The following is a 20,197-nucleotide window of genomic DNA, read 5'->3' on the forward strand; positions in this document are numbered from 1 at the left end:
GTAGCTATAATCAAAATAATTTGTTTTCTTTGAGTCACTTGGATATGAAAAGCAATTAAATAATTTGCCTCATCTGCTAACTGCCTTGAATAAATTTGATCACTGAAGCACAATTTTACTTTAAGATTGGTCATCACATTAATTCATTTGCTTTCCAGATCGTTTCAATTCTTCTTGTTCAAACATTTAAACACCTTAAAACAGCAGTGACATTAGCAACAACTCGACTTTTCCAGGGGATTTAGTAAAGATTCTTTCATTTGAACTCATTAATTAGAAGCTAGCATAATTTTATTTATACATTATGTGAAATAGAATTGTATGCGAAGCCAGAGATAAGGTGGTTCTTCTTTTTTTAACTTCCATTACGAGCATATTCTCCAGACTCTTGATCACTGATTCTCATTTCCACACTCTAAAGTGAAGATTGCTCATCCACACCCATCTCATCTCTCTTGAAGGATTTGAAGGTGAACACTGTGAAATTAACATGAATGAGTGCTTCTCTCTTCCCTGTCAGAATGATGGTGATTGTGAAGATGAGGTCAACAATCTCAGGTAGAGAAAACCAAATAACATCTAGATACATGTTTTTGCATCTAGATGTATCTAAATTATGCATGTTTATAGTTTCAATTGGCAAATTGAACATTTCTGTTTATTAACAATTTGCCATGATACCATTATTTGAAGCTTCAACTTTATACATTTATATTAATGGAGTTATTAAATTTCTTGTTTAAAAGGTGTGTTTGCAGACCCGGGTTTTCTGGACCTCTGTGTGAAATTGAAACTAATGAGTGTTCCTCTAAACCTTGCAAAAATAACGGAACCTGTGTGGATCCAACAAACAGGTTAGAAGCTACTTTTTACTGAATCAATTATTTTATATGTGAAATTTAACAGATAATAAAGTGAACAGACATGTGCCCTTTATGCAACGTAAGGAGCAGAACATTACTGATACCCTTGTTCTTGTCAGCAAGAACCCCTCGACCTTCCCACCCAATTGTATCAAATATCCTGAATTTATGTTTCCTGCCTTTACCTTTAATTTACAGTATTAAACATTTGTATGTGTGCTAAACAAAACACTCTTTAGTTTGCATATTAAGTGAATCATATTGTGTATAGTCTTCTGAAACAATTCATTTTGTTGAATATGACATTTCAGTATTATTTATTAATGCATGTATCTGTTGCTCGTTTTTAACTATCGTGGAATATTCCATCTTAAATACATGCCAACATTTATTTATCATCTCCTGGTCATGAATATTTGGGTTACTTTCATTTTTTTTTTTTTTTACCAATAATAATACTATTAAAGTTTTCAAATATTTCTCCAAATATACAAGTACTGATGTTATTCTAGTTTTCTCATACCTAGACATAGAATAGTTGGACCATTGGGTAGACATTTTCACATTTACCATATCATTTTTTTTCCATTTCACTTTGAAAATGGAACATTCATACTCTTAACAAAAGTGAATAAATATTCCCATTGGCATTGTTAGAATGTTCCATTTGGGCTTATCTGCTGTATGTAAAATTATAACTGCTTGTAGTTTTTCTCTGCATTCCTATGATAACTTTCGAGGCTGAGCATTTTTTCATACATTTCAAAAAAATTGATTTTTCTTTTATAGAAATGCCTGTTTATGGCATCTGCCCATTAATGTTCTAGACTTACTGATTTGTAAGAATCTTTATAAATTCTAATTATTAATATTTTTGTTAGCTGTATCTGCTGAAAATATCTTCTACTGGTTGTGACTTGACATTTCACCTTCTTTACAATAACTTTTGGGTACTAAAACTTATTTTTAATGTAATTGAATTAATCAATTAGTTTGGATATGGCTTGCTTTTTTTTTATCTTGTTTAAGAATGTTTACCCTATGACAAAAAAGATGTTTTGTATATTTCCTTTTAATATATTTAAGGTTCTGTCCTTCATATTTAAATTTTAATCTGTCTGGAATATTGTGTGTGTGTGTGTGTGTGTGTAGTATAAGGTAGGAATCTAAGTTCCTTTTTTTGTATGAATAAACAATTGTGCCTACTACACATGTCGAATGGGTCCATCTTTTACTCACTGATCTGCAAAGTGTTCTTGATTGCAGATCAAGTCCTCATATACGAATATGTTTATTTCTCTTCCTTTCTTCTATTTCCTTAGTTCAATTGGTCATCCATGTGCCAGTACCATAAATCTTAATTACTTTCCTTTGAAATATCTCAATACCGGTAGAGCAAGACATCTCATATTTTTAATCTTCCTCTCGAAAGCTTTAGCTATTTTTGACAATTTCTTCTGTTACCATCAACTTATATTCTGCATGAATCCCTAGATCCAAACAAACAAACAAAGACCAAGTAGAGTTTTGATTGGAATTCCATTGAATTTGTAGCTCAATTTGAGAAGAATTGATATGTCCTTATTTATTTAGATCTTTTAAAATATCTTTCAAAAAAGACCACTTGGACAAATTCAACTGGATATTCATTGATTAGGATAAAAAAGGCTCATTTGCCAAATCACCGTTGCTCTCAAGATACCAAGGGCTATGTTTATCTGTCTTAATAGACACCCAACATCTAGAACTGCTGTCTAAATTTGTATCACAACCTGCTTAATTTTCTGATAATCTTCTTTTATTTCTATCATTTTCTTGGCCATCTGGCTTTTGCAGTGTCCAGTCTGGTGAAGTAAATGAGGACACGCTTTGAATCACTACCCCTGCAACTCCCAAGCCTTTCAAGAGGACACTAATCACTACAAGTCCCATAGGGCTACAGAATTGCTTTCAGTTTAAAATCTTAAAGTCTGAAGTGGCATTTCAAGATCTTCCAGTTGGGTTTTCCTTCATAATAGCTCTTATTCCAATGTGGAAATTCTGCCTATTACTAAGTATATTGACTATACTATACATTCAGACACTATGGGGGAAAACAAAACAAAACAAAAGATCGATTTGTGACCCATCTACCAGACCTCAATAGTCTTGTACTCCTACTGGTGGAGCAGTGGTATTTCAAAGATAAGCCTGAATTCTGAGCCAGTATCCGACAAATCCTAAAAGGTCTGAATATTTTTCTTTCATCAATGAACAGTCATACTGGTAAATGGCCTCAGATTCCTCTGAGAAGAGCTTCAGGAAGTTATGTGGAACACCTGTGACTATATTGCAAGATTCTTCTTCAAAGGGGCTTCAGTTCAGGGACTGAGTCCATGATATCTCCTAGGTCTGGAATTGTGTAAGAGGCTAGGAATCCTTACAAAGGTGAATTGAATTTCATTTCTGTCCTGCAGACCTATATATTTAATTCCATATATGTACAGTAGCACCACCATAGCAGACTGTCCATATATTTCATTTCTAGAAACCCATTACTGATTAGCCACTGCCAAGGATATCTGTGAATCACTCCATCTATCATCATTCTGTTTCTCTGATTTATGTGGTTATTTGCTCATTTTTTATCTGGTAGTCAAGCACATCCAACAGGCTTTATCCATTCTTGGATCCCATTATTCTAATTTATGTCAGGGAACCCAATTACGCTGCAGCATCTCACATTGTTATCTCCAGCCTATAAAGGAAAATCACCACAAAGGTCATCAAGACACTAATGCCCCACACCAGCCCTGTTCTTAATCTTGGTGAATGGAGTACCCTCCTGGGTGAATGGAGTTTCTTCCTAGGAGATCGGAATGCCCTCCTATATTCTCTGAGAATAGAAATTAAGTGGTAATTGAGCAGCTTACACATAATAGATCCATTCAAACATTTCCATAACAAGAAGCCCATGAACTGCTTCCTCTAATTACACCAAGAAAACGCTGACATTTCTGCTTCACTAATCTAGGCTAGAACTAAGTTTTGTCTTTGATTAACCAGCCTATCTAACACCACACCCAGATGCTCATATTAGCACATTAAATCTCTCTGCATCCATGTCAATAAGTGAAGCTCATTTAAGACTTATATTTATTCTCCCTTTGTATATCCACCTTAGATTTTGTCCCACACATGCTCCCCATCTTTGTGGCAATACAGACTGGTGGGTTTATGCAACTCTTTGGGGGAATAGGCTATCAGTTTCTGGTTAAGTGTTTCCATCTCTCATCAGCAAAGGTGGGCTCTCACCCTTTTTATAGATTGAAACCAATGAGAAATTGGGGGAGTGGGCCAGGGAAAACTGGCAACAGCTTATAAATCAGTTCTTTCAGCGGCATTTAGAGGAAAGCTTGTATGCAGAGAAGCACAGATTCCCCAGGACACAGGAGAGGTTTGGCCTCTAGCGGTAAGGGAGATTCAAGTGAATTCAGAGACTTAAGTTCCTTAGCCATATCAGTCGTCTGTCTATAGGGGATATGAATTCATTCAAAGTTACTCTACAGACCGTATTGGTTTGCTGTTGTTGCTTAGGAAAAAACCTGAAAACTCAGTGGTTAACAATAACAGTCATTTATTATTACTTTTACATCTGTGGACTTCTGAAATTTGGCTACTATAGGTTGGGTTCGTCTAGGTTTCTCTGGGAGGGGAGAGGAATGTTTGCAGGTCTATTATGTCAGCTGAAATGGATCTGCTCCGGATGTCTCTCATCCTCTTGGGACCAGCATGTTCTTCTCATGGAATGGCAGAAGTTCAAGAGAACAACCAGAAACATGCAAATCCTCTTAAGCCCTGGGCTCTGAAACTGCACCCTTCCTCCTTGACCTATAGATCACTGTCTAGTAAAAGAATCACAGCCAAGCCTGAAAGTGTGGGGCAAATAAGCACTTTCTTGCCATGATGCAGCTCTGGCCAGGAAGAAGAGTAGTAAAGAATTAAGGTAAAAAATGCTATCGACCAAACAGAAGATAGGATTAGTACCTGGAAAATATGCTCACAGAAAATACATAGACTGAAGCATAGGGCACTGACTACCTGACGTTTCTAGTTTGCCCTGCATGGGACCTGAGAGAGAGCACTGAGGCAGAGACTAGAAAGAAATGCATAGTAGAACCAAAATGACCTCTCAAATCTAAATGAAGGTTTTCATATGAAGTCATTATGTGGATTCTGAAGACTATCTTCCCATGTGTCAGTAGGAGATATCAAAGAACTGCAGGACGAAGCTGGCCAAAATGCCCTCTGTTTAAAAGAGAGCCCATGTGGTAGATTCGTGGACACAAGAACGAGGAGTTCATTTACAGAGGGCTGAATTGATTATAGAGTTGATGTTGACCCTTCAATCTAGCCGATGACAGCAAAATATTTTTCAAACTGACAAAATCCTAAAAAGCTTGGTGGAAAATAACCAAGGTGAGCAACTTGAGAGTCCAATATGCAAATTGCTGTAGAGTTTTTGTGACTATTAATCCTCAAGCTTGGCTCACGTAGAGAAAAACTTCTGCCGATACAATACGCTGACTGAACCGTGATTGAAATACAGCCTCTTCCTGACATGAAACAGATGTCAGAGGTTTCTGGATATGACTTCTGACCACCTGATTAGTGTTGCACTGCCTGGTACCAGCATCTTTTTTCAGAGGCTCTCCCCAGAGATCGGAAGGGTAAAGAGGGAAATGGAAGTGTCTCAGCCAAAGCCTGGCTCTACTCAGAGACATTCTTTGAGGATGATAGTGTCATGAACAGGAGATATTTGGAAACCCAAGGCAATTTCCCTCTGGATAAAAATGAAAGGGCAGCCACTTTGGAAGACATTTGGCAGTTTCTTACAAAACTTACAATATGATCCAATAATCACACTTCTTGGTTTACCCAAATGAGTTGAAACTTATGTCCACTCAAAAACCTACATACAGGTGTTTAGAGCAGCTTTATTTGTAATTGCTAACACTTGGAACCAACCAAGAAGTTCTTCAGTGGGTGAATGGGTAAATAAATGATAGTACATCCAGACCGTGGAATATTACTCAGCACTAAAAGGAAATAAGCTAACAAGCTATGAAAACACATAGAGGAAACTTAAATGTATATTACTAAATGAGAGAAACAAATCTAAAAAAGCTTCTATATAGTATGATCCCAACTATATGACACTCTAGAAAAGGCAAAATATTGGAGACAATGAAGAGATCAGTGATTGCCAGGAGTTAGGGGGGAGAGAGTAACAAAGAGGTGGATCTCAGAGGATATTTAGGGCAGTGAAACTATTTTGTATGGTGTAGTGGTGGAAACATGTAATTACATGTTTGTCAAAATCCATAGAGTGTACAACACTAAGAGTGAACCCTAATGTAAACTATGGACTTTGGGTGATGTGTCAATATAGGTTCATCAATTGTTATAACTGTGCCACTTTGGTGGGACATGTTGATACTGGGCAAGTTTTGCATGTATAGGGGCAGGGGCTATATGAGAACTCTGTACTTTCTACTTAATTTCACTGTGAACCTTAAACCAATCTAAAAAATAAAGTCTATTTTAAAAATGCCATCAATACAGCAACATTTTATCTTTTCAATCTGGCTTGTGTTTGAGACAATAAGCTGTTAGCGATAACTGAGTAGAAGCCCACAGAAAACTGTGCACTAAGCATAGGCTGAAATCAGGTTAAGGTTAAGAGGATATAAGAAAACATAGGCAAAGAATATGAACAAGCAATTCAAAGAGGAAGAAAAATGATCAATAAACAAATAATTAGGAAACTTGAAATAAAATGAGATATTTTATTAATTTCCAATGTGAATCTCATCTACTGCTCATGGGAGGATGAAGAACTATTTTGGGGAGAATGTTCTGAAGTTCATGTGTATACATATCATAAGGAAAATCTTCAATATGGGTACAAGAAGAAATTTACAAAGTTATACGTTTGTGGTATGTTTACAATGGTGGAAACAGAAATGATCTAAATAGATAAACAAAGATGTGATATAATAAGCAGAAAACTATATATTACTTACTGTGAATAAACTATAGGAATATATATTGCTTAAAAATTTATTAAAATATATGAATGAATGGAAAAAGAAAGTATAAGAATAATATATGCAACACATTATTTAGTAAAACATTTTGTAAGAAACTGCCAAACTGTCTTCCAAAGTGACTGTACCATTTTGCATTCCCACCAGCAGTGAATAAGTGCTCCTGCTGCTCCCCATTCTCGTGAACATTTGGTGCTGTCAGTGTTCTGGATTTTGGCCATTCTAATAGGCTTGTGGTGGTGTGTCATTGTTTTGATTTGGATTTCCCTGATGATGTATGATGCGGAGCATCTTTTCCTGTGCTTATTTGACATCAGTATGTCTTCTTTGGTCAAGTGTCTGTTAAGGTCATTAGTTCATTTTTGTAATTGGGTTGTTTGTTTTCTTATTGTTGAATTTTAAGAGTTCTTTGTATATTTTGGATAATGTTCCTTTATTAGATATCGCTTTTGCAAATATTTTCTTCCAGTCTGTGGCTTGTCTTATCATTCTCTTGACCTTGTCTTTTATAGAATAGAAGTTTTTAATTTTAACCAGATTGTCAATTCTCTCATGGATCATGCCTTTGGTTTCATATCTGAAAAGATAATCAAACTCATGCTCATCTAGATTTTCTCTTTCGTTATCTTCAAGGAGTTTTATAATTTTGAATCTTGCATTAGGTATGTGATCCATTTTGAGTTAATTTGTATGAAGGGTGTGAGATCTGTGTCTGGATTCATTTTTCTTTTTTTGCATGTGGATGTCCAGTTGTTCCAGCACAATTTGTCAAAGAGACCATCTTTTCTCCATTGAATTGCCTTTGCCCCTTTGTCCAAGATCAGTTGACAATATTTATGTGGGTCTATTTCTGGGCTCTCTATACTGTTCCATTGATCTATGTGTCTGTTCTTTTGATGATATCCCACTGTCTGGATTACTGTAGCTTCATACTAAGGCTTGAAGTCAGGCAGAGTCAGTCCTGCAACTTTGTCCTTCTCTTCAATATTGTGTTCGCTGAGTCTTTTGCCTCTCCATATAAACTTTCGAATTGTTTTGTCAAAATCCACAAAATAACTTGCTGGGATTTTGATTGGGATTTCATTGAATCTAGAGATCAAGTTGGGCAGAACTGACATCTTGAAAATATAGGGTCTTCCTATCTATGAACATGGACTATCTCTCTATTTAGTTTTTCTTTGATTTCCTTCATCAGAGTTTTGTAGTTTTCCTATGTGTGCATATATGGTTAGATTTATACCTAATTATTTCATTTGGGGGTTACTAATATAATATATAATGAAATATTAAAACATATTTTAAACAATGCATACCAATCTAGGAATAGTGATTTCCTTTTGGTGGAGAGAAATGGAGAAGAATGAATCTGGATGTATACAAAGGGATTTCAAATGTGTCTGTAATGTACATTTTCCTTAAAAATTCTTCAGCAACTTGGAAAAATACTAAGATATGTTAAATATGGTTGATGGGTATATGGGTGTTGATTCTTTTATTCTCAGAAAATTACTTTGTTTAAATTGTTTTAACAAAAACTATTTTCAATGCATTAAAATGTTTCAAAGAGAAAAAATATATGAACAGCTGAAAACCAAGTAATCACATTTGTATATCCCATCTGTGTTTTTTTTTTTTTTTTTTTTTTTTGGTTAGGAAGATCAGCCCTGAGCTAACATCTATTGCCAATCCTCCTCCATTTTTCCCCTTTTTCTCCCCAAAGCCGCAGTAGATAGTTGTATGTCATAGTTGCACATCCTTCTAGTTGCTGTATGTGGGACGCGGCCTCAGCATGGCCGGACAAGCAAGTGGTGCATCAGTGTGAGCCCGGGATCCGAACCCCAGGCTGCCAGTAGCAGGGCTCATGCACTTAACTGCTAAGCCATGGGGCGGGCCCCTCCCATCTGTTTTTTAATAGTATGTTTTTTGATATAAACAATTTTCTTTTGGTGTGTTTTTAGCATATTGATATTAACTTCCCCCTTAAAAATATTTGAAATAATCTAACAATTCATTTAAAGCCAATCGTTTTATATTTACTACAAATTAAATTAAACTATAGACACACAAATGAGAAAATATTAAAAATAGTAATTATTAAATAACATACTATATGATTACATTCACGTTTTTAATCTGTTCCATTCTCTCTTTTGGTTATTGAAACTGAGGCCAGCAACAATTAACCTAATCCTAATGACATCGTTTAAAGATGAATTCCTTGAGATATGACAGCATGTGGATGACAGCCCCAATTCATCTACAAAGCCATTGAAAAACTGTACACTGGAATTGACATTTTTTGACACTTGATAAAATATGTTATCCAATAGAACTGATGTCTTTTTAAGCCACAATCATCAGTTCACTTAGGTCACTGACAATAATATTGATCTACTGAAAATTTATAGATAAATAGAGAATTCACCAGAAAAATTACACTGGCTGGTCCATTCAAAGAATACAGAAGAAGAAAATTTTCCAAATGCTTTGCTCATGTGATTATCACAACCAATCATTATTCACAAGAATCTTGTGACCAATCAGTGTGTGATGTTCATGAATTTGGCAATTCTTTACTGTTACAAAGTTGAAAATGATTGGTTACTGTGCATTTAACCAAAGCCAAAAATCTATACATTCTTCTATAAATCGTTCGCCTAGAAACTAGTTGTTATTCTGAATGACTTCTATCCTACTGAACATTTTGCCTTTTCAGATTAAATTAATGAAATCATATTTAACACTTTCCAGATTAAATCCACACCTTTATGAAGTAAAATGATAATAATGACATACAAAGACTACTCTAAAGATAATCACATTCAGGAGCAAATATATCGGGTAGAAAAATGTTGGTTACTTTTCTTTTCCTTTTTGCTTGAGGTACACAGAATGTACAACACCTTAAAGTACAGCATCTTAAAGATGCTAGACAAATTGAAACAAATAAAATATACTATGCATATCATAGCATATTCAATGAATATCTTCTCAGGTTAATATTAAATCTGATACTTTTTCCATGTGCAAACATTTTTTTTCCAAGTGATTCTTTTTTCTAAGGAAGATTCACCCTGAGCTAACATTTGTGGCAATCTTCTTCTTTTTTTTGCTTGAGGAAGAGTGTCCTGAGCTAACTTCTGTGCCAGTCTTCCTCTGTTTTGCACGTGGGTCACCACCACAGCATAGCTGCAGACGAGCAGTGTATGTCTGTGCCCGAGAACCAAACCCGGGCCTCCAAAAAGGAATGTGCTGAACTTAACCATTAGGCCATGGGGCTGGCCTGCCGTGTGCAAACTTTAAAAGTATTATATTTACTTTTTATTATATATGTTTGTATACTTAAATATGCCTCCATCCGTTAAAAAATGAAAAATTATAGAAGAATAGATACTAAGTTTTATATCACATTTCATAACAGTTTAAAAATTTTTAAGTATTATCTAAAGGATTCATTTAACTTCTTCATAAAATTTTAATGTAAGAATCTTTATCAATGTTACAGGTATGAAATAAATTGTTCAAGTTCTGATTAAGAAATGTCATTAATTATAAAGAACTGTGGTTCAAGAATTCAGTTATAGTATCACAAGAAAGAGGTATAAATTACTGTAAAATGTTTTATAAATTCTTTCAAAATTCAAATTGCTATAACTTAGGCTAAGAAGTTCTGATCATAAAGTTTCACCAGTGACAATTTATAGTTTTATTTTTGTCTTTTGAGTGTAGGTTTTCATAAAATGATCTATTGAAAGAAATATATATCAAATCTTAATATTACAAATACATTTTTAAATCAAAACTCTCATTAAAAAATCTATACTATGTCTTGGATCTTGTAATATGGTTTAACCAATATAGTGGTTATATTTTAAAATAACTCAGCTTTCTAGAAGCATAAAAACAATTCCTCTGCTTATTAATTCCTTTCTCATCTGAAATAAGATGAACACAAAAAGAATAATGTAAACAACAATGTAAAGCGGGGGCTCATTTTAGGATTATAAGCCCTTGTGATTATCTTGCATTTTTCCGTCTCCTCTCATAGTGGCAATATCACTTTATGTAAATTAGAATTAATTTTCTTTATCTCTACTTATTTTCATGTATTAAATTTTCTTCAGAAGTCACCTGTTAAAATGCATTTTAGTGATTGGAAAAGTATCTTGAAAAATTATCTGAAAAATTTTAGGTCACTATCAAATTCAAATAAATTCGAACAAAAATGTTCAATACCTTGACAATCTATTCAAATGTATTTCACTAAAATTTTTGAAATAAAAGTCTTGCATTTAAATTAGAAATTTCTATTTCATCAAAAATATATCATATTTCATTGTCTTAACTGTTCCTTTGAAACAAGATTTTTTCTTTTTTTTTTGTGAGGAAGATTAGCCCTGAGCTAACATCCGATGCCAATCCTCCTCTTTTTGTTGTGGAAGACTGGCCCTGGGCTAACATCCGCGCCCATCTTCCTCCACTTTATATGGGACGCTGCCACAGCATGGCTTGACAAGTGGTGCGTCAGTGCGCGCCCGGGATCTGAACCAGAGAACCCTGGGCCACTGAAGCAGAGCGTGTGCACTTAACCACTACGCCACCACCAGGCCAGCCCTGAAACAGGATATTTTTAATATATGCATATTTGTGTTTTAAAAGTGGTTGAAATAAGGTTTCATCAAAAGGAAGAAATGTTTTAGAGACTTTTAATATACAATACAATAATTCCTATAAAATTAACTGGGTCACTCAAGACATTAATAAAAATCAAGGTTCATTTTTATTTTTTCCTCTCAGCCTAGGTAGATGTGGTCTGCATAAAGTGGGGATGGGACCCTCAGCAGCTAATCATGGAAAAATATATATACCAAAGCTGAAGGATTGTGTATTTTATCCAGAGATCCGTAGGAGGAGAAATCTGGTGAGGATCCTTTCAGCCACACCCTGTGCACTTTTAAGGATTTGAGCAGCGAGGGTAGGTGCAGAGAGAACTAGCCTGGAGTGTGTAGCACTGGGCTGCCCCTCTTGTTTGAGATGGGGAGGGGGCGGAGGGATGAGGTAGGAAAGAGAGAGAGAGAGAAGTGGGGGGACGAGAGGGAGGGAGGGAGTACATATACATTTTAATTCTTCTGGAAAGACTAAACACTGAGATTCAAGGTAGATGCTCTATTCTGGAATAAAGATTTGATTTTCATGGAAATTTGTCCTAATATTATGCAATAAATGAATATAACTTCTAGTAAAAACTACAAAAGGATCCAGAAAGCTAAAACTCAGAAGGTAATTAGAATTGGAAAATGAGCAAAGGAGAATTCTTGATAGGTGACGAAATCTGAAGCTCTTCATACATCCTCAAAATGACCATACAGACAAATAAAAAAAAAGAAACCAAACGAATCCTATATCTTTACCATAACAAAAAGACAGAGAACATGAAAAATTTCACACTAACTGATTGAGGAGGTAAATAAATATGTTTAGAATAATGAATACAGGGGGCCGGCCCAGTCGCGCAAGCGGTTAAGTGCACACGCTGGCTGCAGCAGCCGCGGGTTCGCTCGTTCGGATCCCGGGCACGCACCAACGCACCTCTTGGCAAGCCATGCTGTGGCGGTGTCCCATATAAAGTGGGGGAAGATGGGCACGGATATTAACCCAGGGCCAGTCTTCCTCAGCAAAAAAGGAGGATTGGCAGATGTTAGCTCAGGGCTGATCTTCCTCACAAAAAATAAATAAATAAATAATGAACACAGGGTTTCTCATTGTTGGGGAAAAAATGGAAAATACAGAAATCAGCTAGACTAAAATGAACCCTATTATGTTAAATTAGAATTGAGGTGTGAGTATGAACTCATGCATTCGTATGTATGTATTTATAATAGACACATATACACATACACAAAGATAGATATAGAAATGAACCTAGATGTGTGCATATGTATATACAGATGCACAGTTATATACATACAACTATATGTATACATCTACATATATGCACATACACATAGAAGTTATCTTGGTTTCTAAATACTATTCTTCACTTAAAAGAGCCAGGGCCCCTAGGAGAAATGGCTGATTCCAGATCTAGGACAGGAAATGTATAAGATAAACTTGGTACATCTTGTGCTAGAAAGTAAGAAAGTGCTCAAAGCATGATGGAGACATGTCAAAAAGATACAGGAGATAACTTTAAGAGGTTTCCACCATCCAAATTTCAGGCAAATTGAATCAAAATAAATAATAATAGTTATATATTTGACCCACTGAATAAAATAAAACTTAAAAAATAAAAATAAAATAAAATAAAAATATAGATACAAATTAATAATTGAATAAATGAAGGAAAGAATGAATGAATGAAAAGGAAAGGCTCTGGGGCCGGCCCGTGGCTTAGCAGTTAAGTGCATGCGCTCCACTACTGGCGGCCCAGGTTCGGATCCTGGGCGCACACCGACGCACCGCTTCTCTGCCCATACTGTGGCGGTGTCCCACATACAGCAACTAGAAGCATGTGCAGCTATGACATACAACTATCTACTGGGGCTTTGGAGGAAAAAAAGGAGGAGGATTGGCAAGAGATGTTAGCTCAGAGCTGGTCTTCCTCAGCAAAAAGAGGAGGATTAGCATGGATGTTAGCTCAGGGCTGATCTTCCTCACAAAAGAAAAATAAAAAAAAAATTAAAACAAAAAAATGAAAAGCTCTCTGTAACAGTCGAATGTCATCTAGTAAATGTGGAACAAATGGTGAGTTAGAAAAGCACTATTTGGCAAATAGTGTAGCGATAATTGGATTCATTTAAGGATAATCAATGAAGCACATCTCCTATTGTAAGTTAGTTGAAATCTCCAGATCCTAGGTTACTGATTTGATCATGAAGCCACTCAGAAACCTTTTTGTAATCACAGAAAACAAAATTTGGGTGGCAAAAGACAGGGCTATTGATATTTCCTTGGTTTTCAAAAAAAGAGACAGAGGGGTGAGATAGAAAAAGAGAGAATTCTGTAAATTTAATGAATAAACTGCTATTTAGAATAAATTGAGAAAGTCAATGATCATTATTATAAATCTCTCATTAAGAAAATAGATGTCCCAAAATAATTTCTAATATTCAACATTCCACACTAGCAAGTAGATTGTGCAACTTCTGGAAGTATGATAGAACTGTTCTAAGTACATGCATTTATACATGATGTATAAATTGAGATCAAAGTTATTATCTTATATATTTTGCAATAATATAACATTTTCAAATCTATCAGTATGAAAAAATTATTTTTTGGACATACTTTTTACTGCCACATCTAAGAACACTGTGCCCAACTCCTACCTACACTGTGATCCCTTGGAATTATCATTGATTCACTAAGAACACACAATAGCAATCAAGGACAGAATTGTTAATAAGCATATCTTGATTTTAGTAAGGTGTTTAAAAGATTCATTCTATTATCTTGCACTAGCTTGGAAGATATTAGAGAGAGAATGGAGATGGAGAAAATTTCTGCTATTTGAACACAAATTCAAGGAGTCGTAGTAATTGGATTAACATCAACCCTTAAAAAATGATTGCAGTAGTTTCCCTAGCCACATGGAGAACTCTTAAGAAACACAATTCTCTTTTACACCAGCATGATGTTGCACATACAGTTTTAATGCCTTCTGTCCAACTGATACAAACATCTCACTCTTTCTTTATGACTAACCAATAAAACCTTTTCCGTCACCTTCTCTAGCAGTTAGCTCTGTTGTTACAGGACTTCAGACCTTTCTCTATTTGCATATATTTACTGTAACATTTACATGTCAATGTACCTAACTTCTCTATGACACTTTCAAAAGCAGGCCCAAAGCCTTATTGAAGCTTGGATGGGTACAGGACTACTGTCTGACTCTCCGTCAATCAATGTGTGGTGACGGAGGAAAAGAGGAATATGGGCGTGTTAGAATTTTCGTGGTTATGTTTTCATTGTAATGACAATTATGCTGAGACTGAAGTTAGTTACGAAGAGTTCCCTCGGAAAATCAGAATAAAAATCTGTCTCAAGAGCATTACATGGAAACAGTGGTAAAGCCTTTTTATCTAGACTTCTACAAGATGGAAAAAAAACAAAAAAACATGTAAGCTTGTTTTGCCAAGTACACTTTTCTCTCAGTTTTACCTATGGAAATTAGTTCCATGTTTTCATTAATATTTCTTCTGTGAATATAGAAGTTAAGTTAGGAAAGACTGAATTATACCTCTGTTTCTTCTTCTTAACATTATTTATTGGTTTTATTGTCGATTATTTGGTTGTTGCTTTTACTGATGTTATTTTACATAAATAATTAAAACTAGTCACAATTCCATCTGAGGAGAAGTGGTGTTCTGTCTGTTAACAAATAGATACTGACTGACTAAATGTTGAAACAAAAACACTTTCAGCACAATATCTGGGAATACACTGAAAAAAATTCAGGGTAACCCTGCCACACAGAGTCATATAGATAGCTGTCACTGCTTAGACTATAGAGGAAAGAAATCAAGGGCCAGTTAGATAGGGCCTGAATCAACAAAAGGAAGTCCACATAGGAGCAAAGAATAAGAGTCCACAGGACGAATCTGAACTCAGCAACTGAGAGGCAGCAGAGGCCGTGTATAAGATAAAGAGGGGCAGTTGGACATTGAAAGAGGCTTCAGATGAAGTTTCTGGAAACCATTCTCAGTGGCAAGGCTTTTCAGAGTCACTCCTTCTATTAAGTACATGACATTTTGAACCTGCCATCTAAACATTCAATGACATCTGATTTCTCCAAAATCTGTCAATATGATTAAGCACTAATGAGATTGTTTTTGCTAAATTGAAATTTTTTAAAAAATTGACTAGGAGAGCCTTAATATCGGAAGAATATCATTCAATCTGTGAATAGAATAATCTTCAATTTTCAACATAGACTATAGTTAAAGGTTTATATTTATATGATAACAAAATGAATACAGTTACAGACTTAAGCTCAACAGTAGTTTTCAAAGTTCCAGCAATTATTTACCCAAACATGTTCATTTTTTTAAAATTTCCCACATAAAGGACATTTAAGAGGAAAAATATCTAGAAAGTTGTTGGAGGAGGTCATCCAGAGGATATGACCACTGATTGACCCACAAGATGGACTCAGGAAATTGGAGGCTCCTCACCCCTCCCCTGTCCTTGGAACAGACATTCTGCCCCAGGTTCCCACACTAGGAGCCACTTAAAGGGTGCAAGACTGAGAGAGTAAGGTGTTGTTGAGACCACGTGAATGGTATATGTGACTGAACCCTATTAAGGCCTCTACATAAACCTTTAGATGCTGGTGGGCGGATGCAGAGATCTACTCTTCTTGTGGTCACCCAAAACAAACCTCTTATGTAACTTCTCTGGCTTATTAAACCTGCCACCTACCAATCTGGGGTGGTCTGCCTCTTTCTTCAGTCTCTTCTTGCCCTCCACGTATGGAGGCCAGTTTCAAATTTCACTTGGAGAACTCTGAGGTTGCAAACCAACAAAGGTCAATTGTATTTTCTTCAAAGAAGAAAATGAAATGGAAATAATACCATTTATTCAAATTAAGTTAAAAGTCTGAAACGTAATATATACATATGAATTATGTAGATAGTGAAATGCTTTTTGTTGTTACATGTTTCTCATTTTCCTACTTTTCTCTAGATTTTTATGTAATTGTGAACCTGGGTACAATGGATCTTTCTGTGAATTGGGTATGAATGAATGTGAAATCTCACCTTGTCTAGATGGAGAAAATTGTGTAAACAGAACTGGTGGATACAACTGCCTCTGTGCTCCTGGTTATACAGGTAAATTTCTATCTGTCTTGTCTGTATCAACACACTGCTGTCTGTAAATAAATGGCAACTTCATATCTACTCTCCAAAACCTGAAATAATCTGCCACATGCAGATAAGACAGAAGGGTCAAGAGACTTTGTCTCTTATAAAAGAAGTTAATAAAAACAAAAATTATGCTTTTCAATCTACAATTTGCTAAAGACTAAGCAATATTTGGATTATATTTCAAGATATTTTGCATTTTTATGCTTTTTTGAAGTTTACCTGAAGCATGTTTATATGGTTATAATACAGAAAAGAAGTGTTGGTGTATGAATAATCTAAGAGAAATAATACTGTTAGATCCATTACATAAATATCATTAAAAAATATAAGTTTAGCTCTTTTAAATACTTATATGCTAGAAATCAATCAGGGAACCCTTGTGAATTTAAAGTTCTAGCAAAAAAATATGATTTGGGTCTAGCTGTCTTAATACCAATTATTCCACAACATAAATTCTATACAAACATAAAGGCAAAAGTCATCAAGGAACTTCAAAAAGGAAAAAGCATTAACTCTCTAAATTTCTGCTGAGAAATTGCATTTATGAAATACAAAAAGCTATATTGTTTTGGCATACCAATATTCATTATGTAGATCCAGCAAGAATGTATTCAAATCTCAATCTCAATTTATTAATGTCTGACTTCTACACAACTGGGATCTTTTGGGTTCCTTTCCTGAGGAGAATTAGCTAAGTGAGTCAAATATTCGGTTCTATGCTCACAGGAGTAAAAAACACTAGACAAAGAAATGAGATTGGAAAGCAAAACTCATAATGAATGAGAAGCATTTTCAGCGAATAAGTGATCAAAGGCAAGAGAAAGTTAAGCGACCTGAACAAAGAATATGAGGTGTGTTTCCCAAGGAATCCTTATGGCTTCAGAGAAGGTTACCTTGGTAACAACTGTTGCATGCACAAAAGTCTCAGCCTGAATTAAAATAAAATTAAAAACCATTATCTACAGATTTTATTATGTAAAAAAAAAGCATTACATTTTGACTACAAAACAATGTCCTTTCTAAATTTCATATTGCCCATCATCTTCCAAATTATTGAGATTTCTGTTTGGAACCATAGACACCCAACTTACAGCGCCATTCACCATGCTGTAGTTTTGCTGCTGCTACTGCTGCTAACAGTGATTAAGTAAGAAATAACACATTGAGCTCAATATGACTGAGGAACACATTTTCTATAATTATTTGATGTAGCACATTGTTCTGATATTTTAAATTTACCCTAAAGTTTGAAGAATTAACGTATTCTTTATTTTTCTTTTCACAACCTCTCTATTTTCGTTGCATGCTGTGGTGCTTAGTGTTTCAAATTTAAGATTGATTCGCCAGTTAGACACCTCAGTGGAGAAGTTGAGTACACAGTTGGCTATATGAGGTAGCCTGCAATGGAAACGTAGGTTTGAGAGCCTTCAGATATACAACTATGGTACCAGATAGGATCACAAAGGAGTGAATGCAGACAGAACAGGCATGAGGACCAACGACTGAGCCCAGGGCCACTACAATATTTAGGGGTCCAGGAGAGGAAGAAGAACCAGCAATGGCAATTGAAAAGAGCAGTCGGTGATGCAGGAGGAAAAAACAAGGGCAGATAGAGTGCAGAAAGCTATGGAAATTATTTCAGGTAGAGGGAGAGATCAACAGTGTCAAACATTATTCTTTAGTCAAGTAAAATAAGGACTAAGTATTGACCGCTGGAGTTAGTAATGCAAATGTCATTGGCATCCTTGTCAAGGAAGCAGTTTTGTTGGAGTGGAGGATGCAAAAGTCTGTCTGGAGTGAATTTAAGAGAAAATGTGAGAAAATTAAGTTGCTGCTATAAATATACACAATTTATTAAAGGAATATTTTTATTTTTTTAAGAAGGAAACAGGAAGTGTGGTAGTAGCTTGAGGAGGGAGTGAGATTAAAGTAATTTTTTTTTTAATTTACATGCTTATTAAATGACTCTGACTTCTGTGTGGAGAATGGACTGGAGAGCTTCTATAACAGAAGCAGAGAGACAAATCAGGAGGCTTTGGAAGTAGTCTAGATGAATTAGATTAGGACTACCCAGCAGAGGTGGTGAGAAATGCCTACACCTAGCACATCATAATTGCTCAATAAATGCTCATGAATGGATGAACATTTAATAAGATTAAAATTAAGATATATCATTGAATTAAGATATATCATTGAATTAAATAGCAGTTTTTAATAATCGTTGTTTAATCAAAGTATGTCCTCTGTTTACCTTTGATTAAAAAACTTCAACTTCCTTTCATTAATTCATTGGGTTCTGAAACACTTTTTATTTTCTCTTACTTTGGTGTCTCAAGAATTTTGGAAACATGTTCTTGCATTCACGGAGCACAAACTGTGTCATTGATTAATGGGAAGGCCACTTAAGGATTAATGATTCCTTGGGCTTCCTTTCAATCGTTAAATGTGAATTTGGCCTATTTTCCAGGCAAAATTTGAATTTTGAACTCAGAAAATTATGCTTGGTTTTTGGTTAACTCTATTGAAGTCTTCTATTATTGAAAGAAATGAGCTTTCTTCTTAATTTCAAAAAGATTTTTTGGAGGGTTACAAATACCCAGCTCACATGCCATTGTAAAGTTGGGTTTTCCCACCAGGTTTGGTGGTCTAGTATGAGCCCTCAGGTGGACTTGCTCTGAGGTAGTTGGGGTAGCTAAAGCATCTCTGTAGATGTAGTCAGTTCTGAGTTGATTCGTTATATCAGGCCAGGTGTATCAGAGACAGGCAACTTGCTATAACTGCTTCCTGGAAGAGTTGGAGGATTACAATTCTCATACTTCTACTAGAAAGCTATCACCATAAAAATTTACTTTCTCCATAACATTGATATATCTGAGAGAGATCATAACAACATGATACATAGTAGATGATATTAGTTGCCATGGGGAAAAATTATGTAGGAAAATGATTATAGGGGGCTGGGATTAGGTTAAGAGTTGGGGAAGCAAATTCAAACAGAGCAGTCAGGGAAGACCATGGAGAAACTGGTTTTGTTTAAGATTGACATCCAGTTATATATTTGGTATATACATACCTATGTGTATAGAGAAAGAGGTAGATTGAGAGAGATCTCAAGAACTAAAATTACACTCAATAAGCTGTAAAGATGAGAATATTTCCCTAATAACAGATATTTATGTTTTTATATAACTGGATCATTAAAAGAAGAGGTTAAACCAATATAGAAACTTTAATATTTCTAGTGGATATTAGAATCTTCATAGCTTGCATACAAAACTAAAGAAAAAAAATCATCTTCACATCACAAATTAAGTAGGAGAAACATTTAAGAAAGTTGGCAGTCTGGCAGTCTGCTTATTAGGAGAAAAACAGAAATGGT

General features: G+C 35.2%; 1 protein-coding gene across 1 annotated transcript in view; it reads left to right on the forward strand.

Annotated features, from left to right (window-relative positions):
- EYS (eyes shut homolog) overlaps positions 1-20,197 on the forward strand; it is a 1,424,867-nt gene that overhangs the window by 482,030 nt on the left and 922,640 nt on the right. The window contains exons 14-16 of the mRNA XM_058554077.1: positions 462-558; positions 747-854; positions 16,637-16,782. Coding sequence (XP_058410060.1) covers positions 462-558; positions 747-854; positions 16,637-16,782 — 351 coding nt within the window. The remainder of the gene's footprint in view (positions 1-461; positions 559-746; positions 855-16,636; positions 16,783-20,197) is intronic.

The sequence above is a fragment of the Diceros bicornis genome, chromosome 14, assembly GCF_020826845.1.
Source record: "Diceros bicornis minor isolate mBicDic1 chromosome 14, mDicBic1.mat.cur, whole genome shotgun sequence".
In the NCBI taxonomy this organism is placed as follows: Eukaryota; Metazoa; Chordata; class Mammalia; order Perissodactyla; family Rhinocerotidae; genus Diceros; species Diceros bicornis.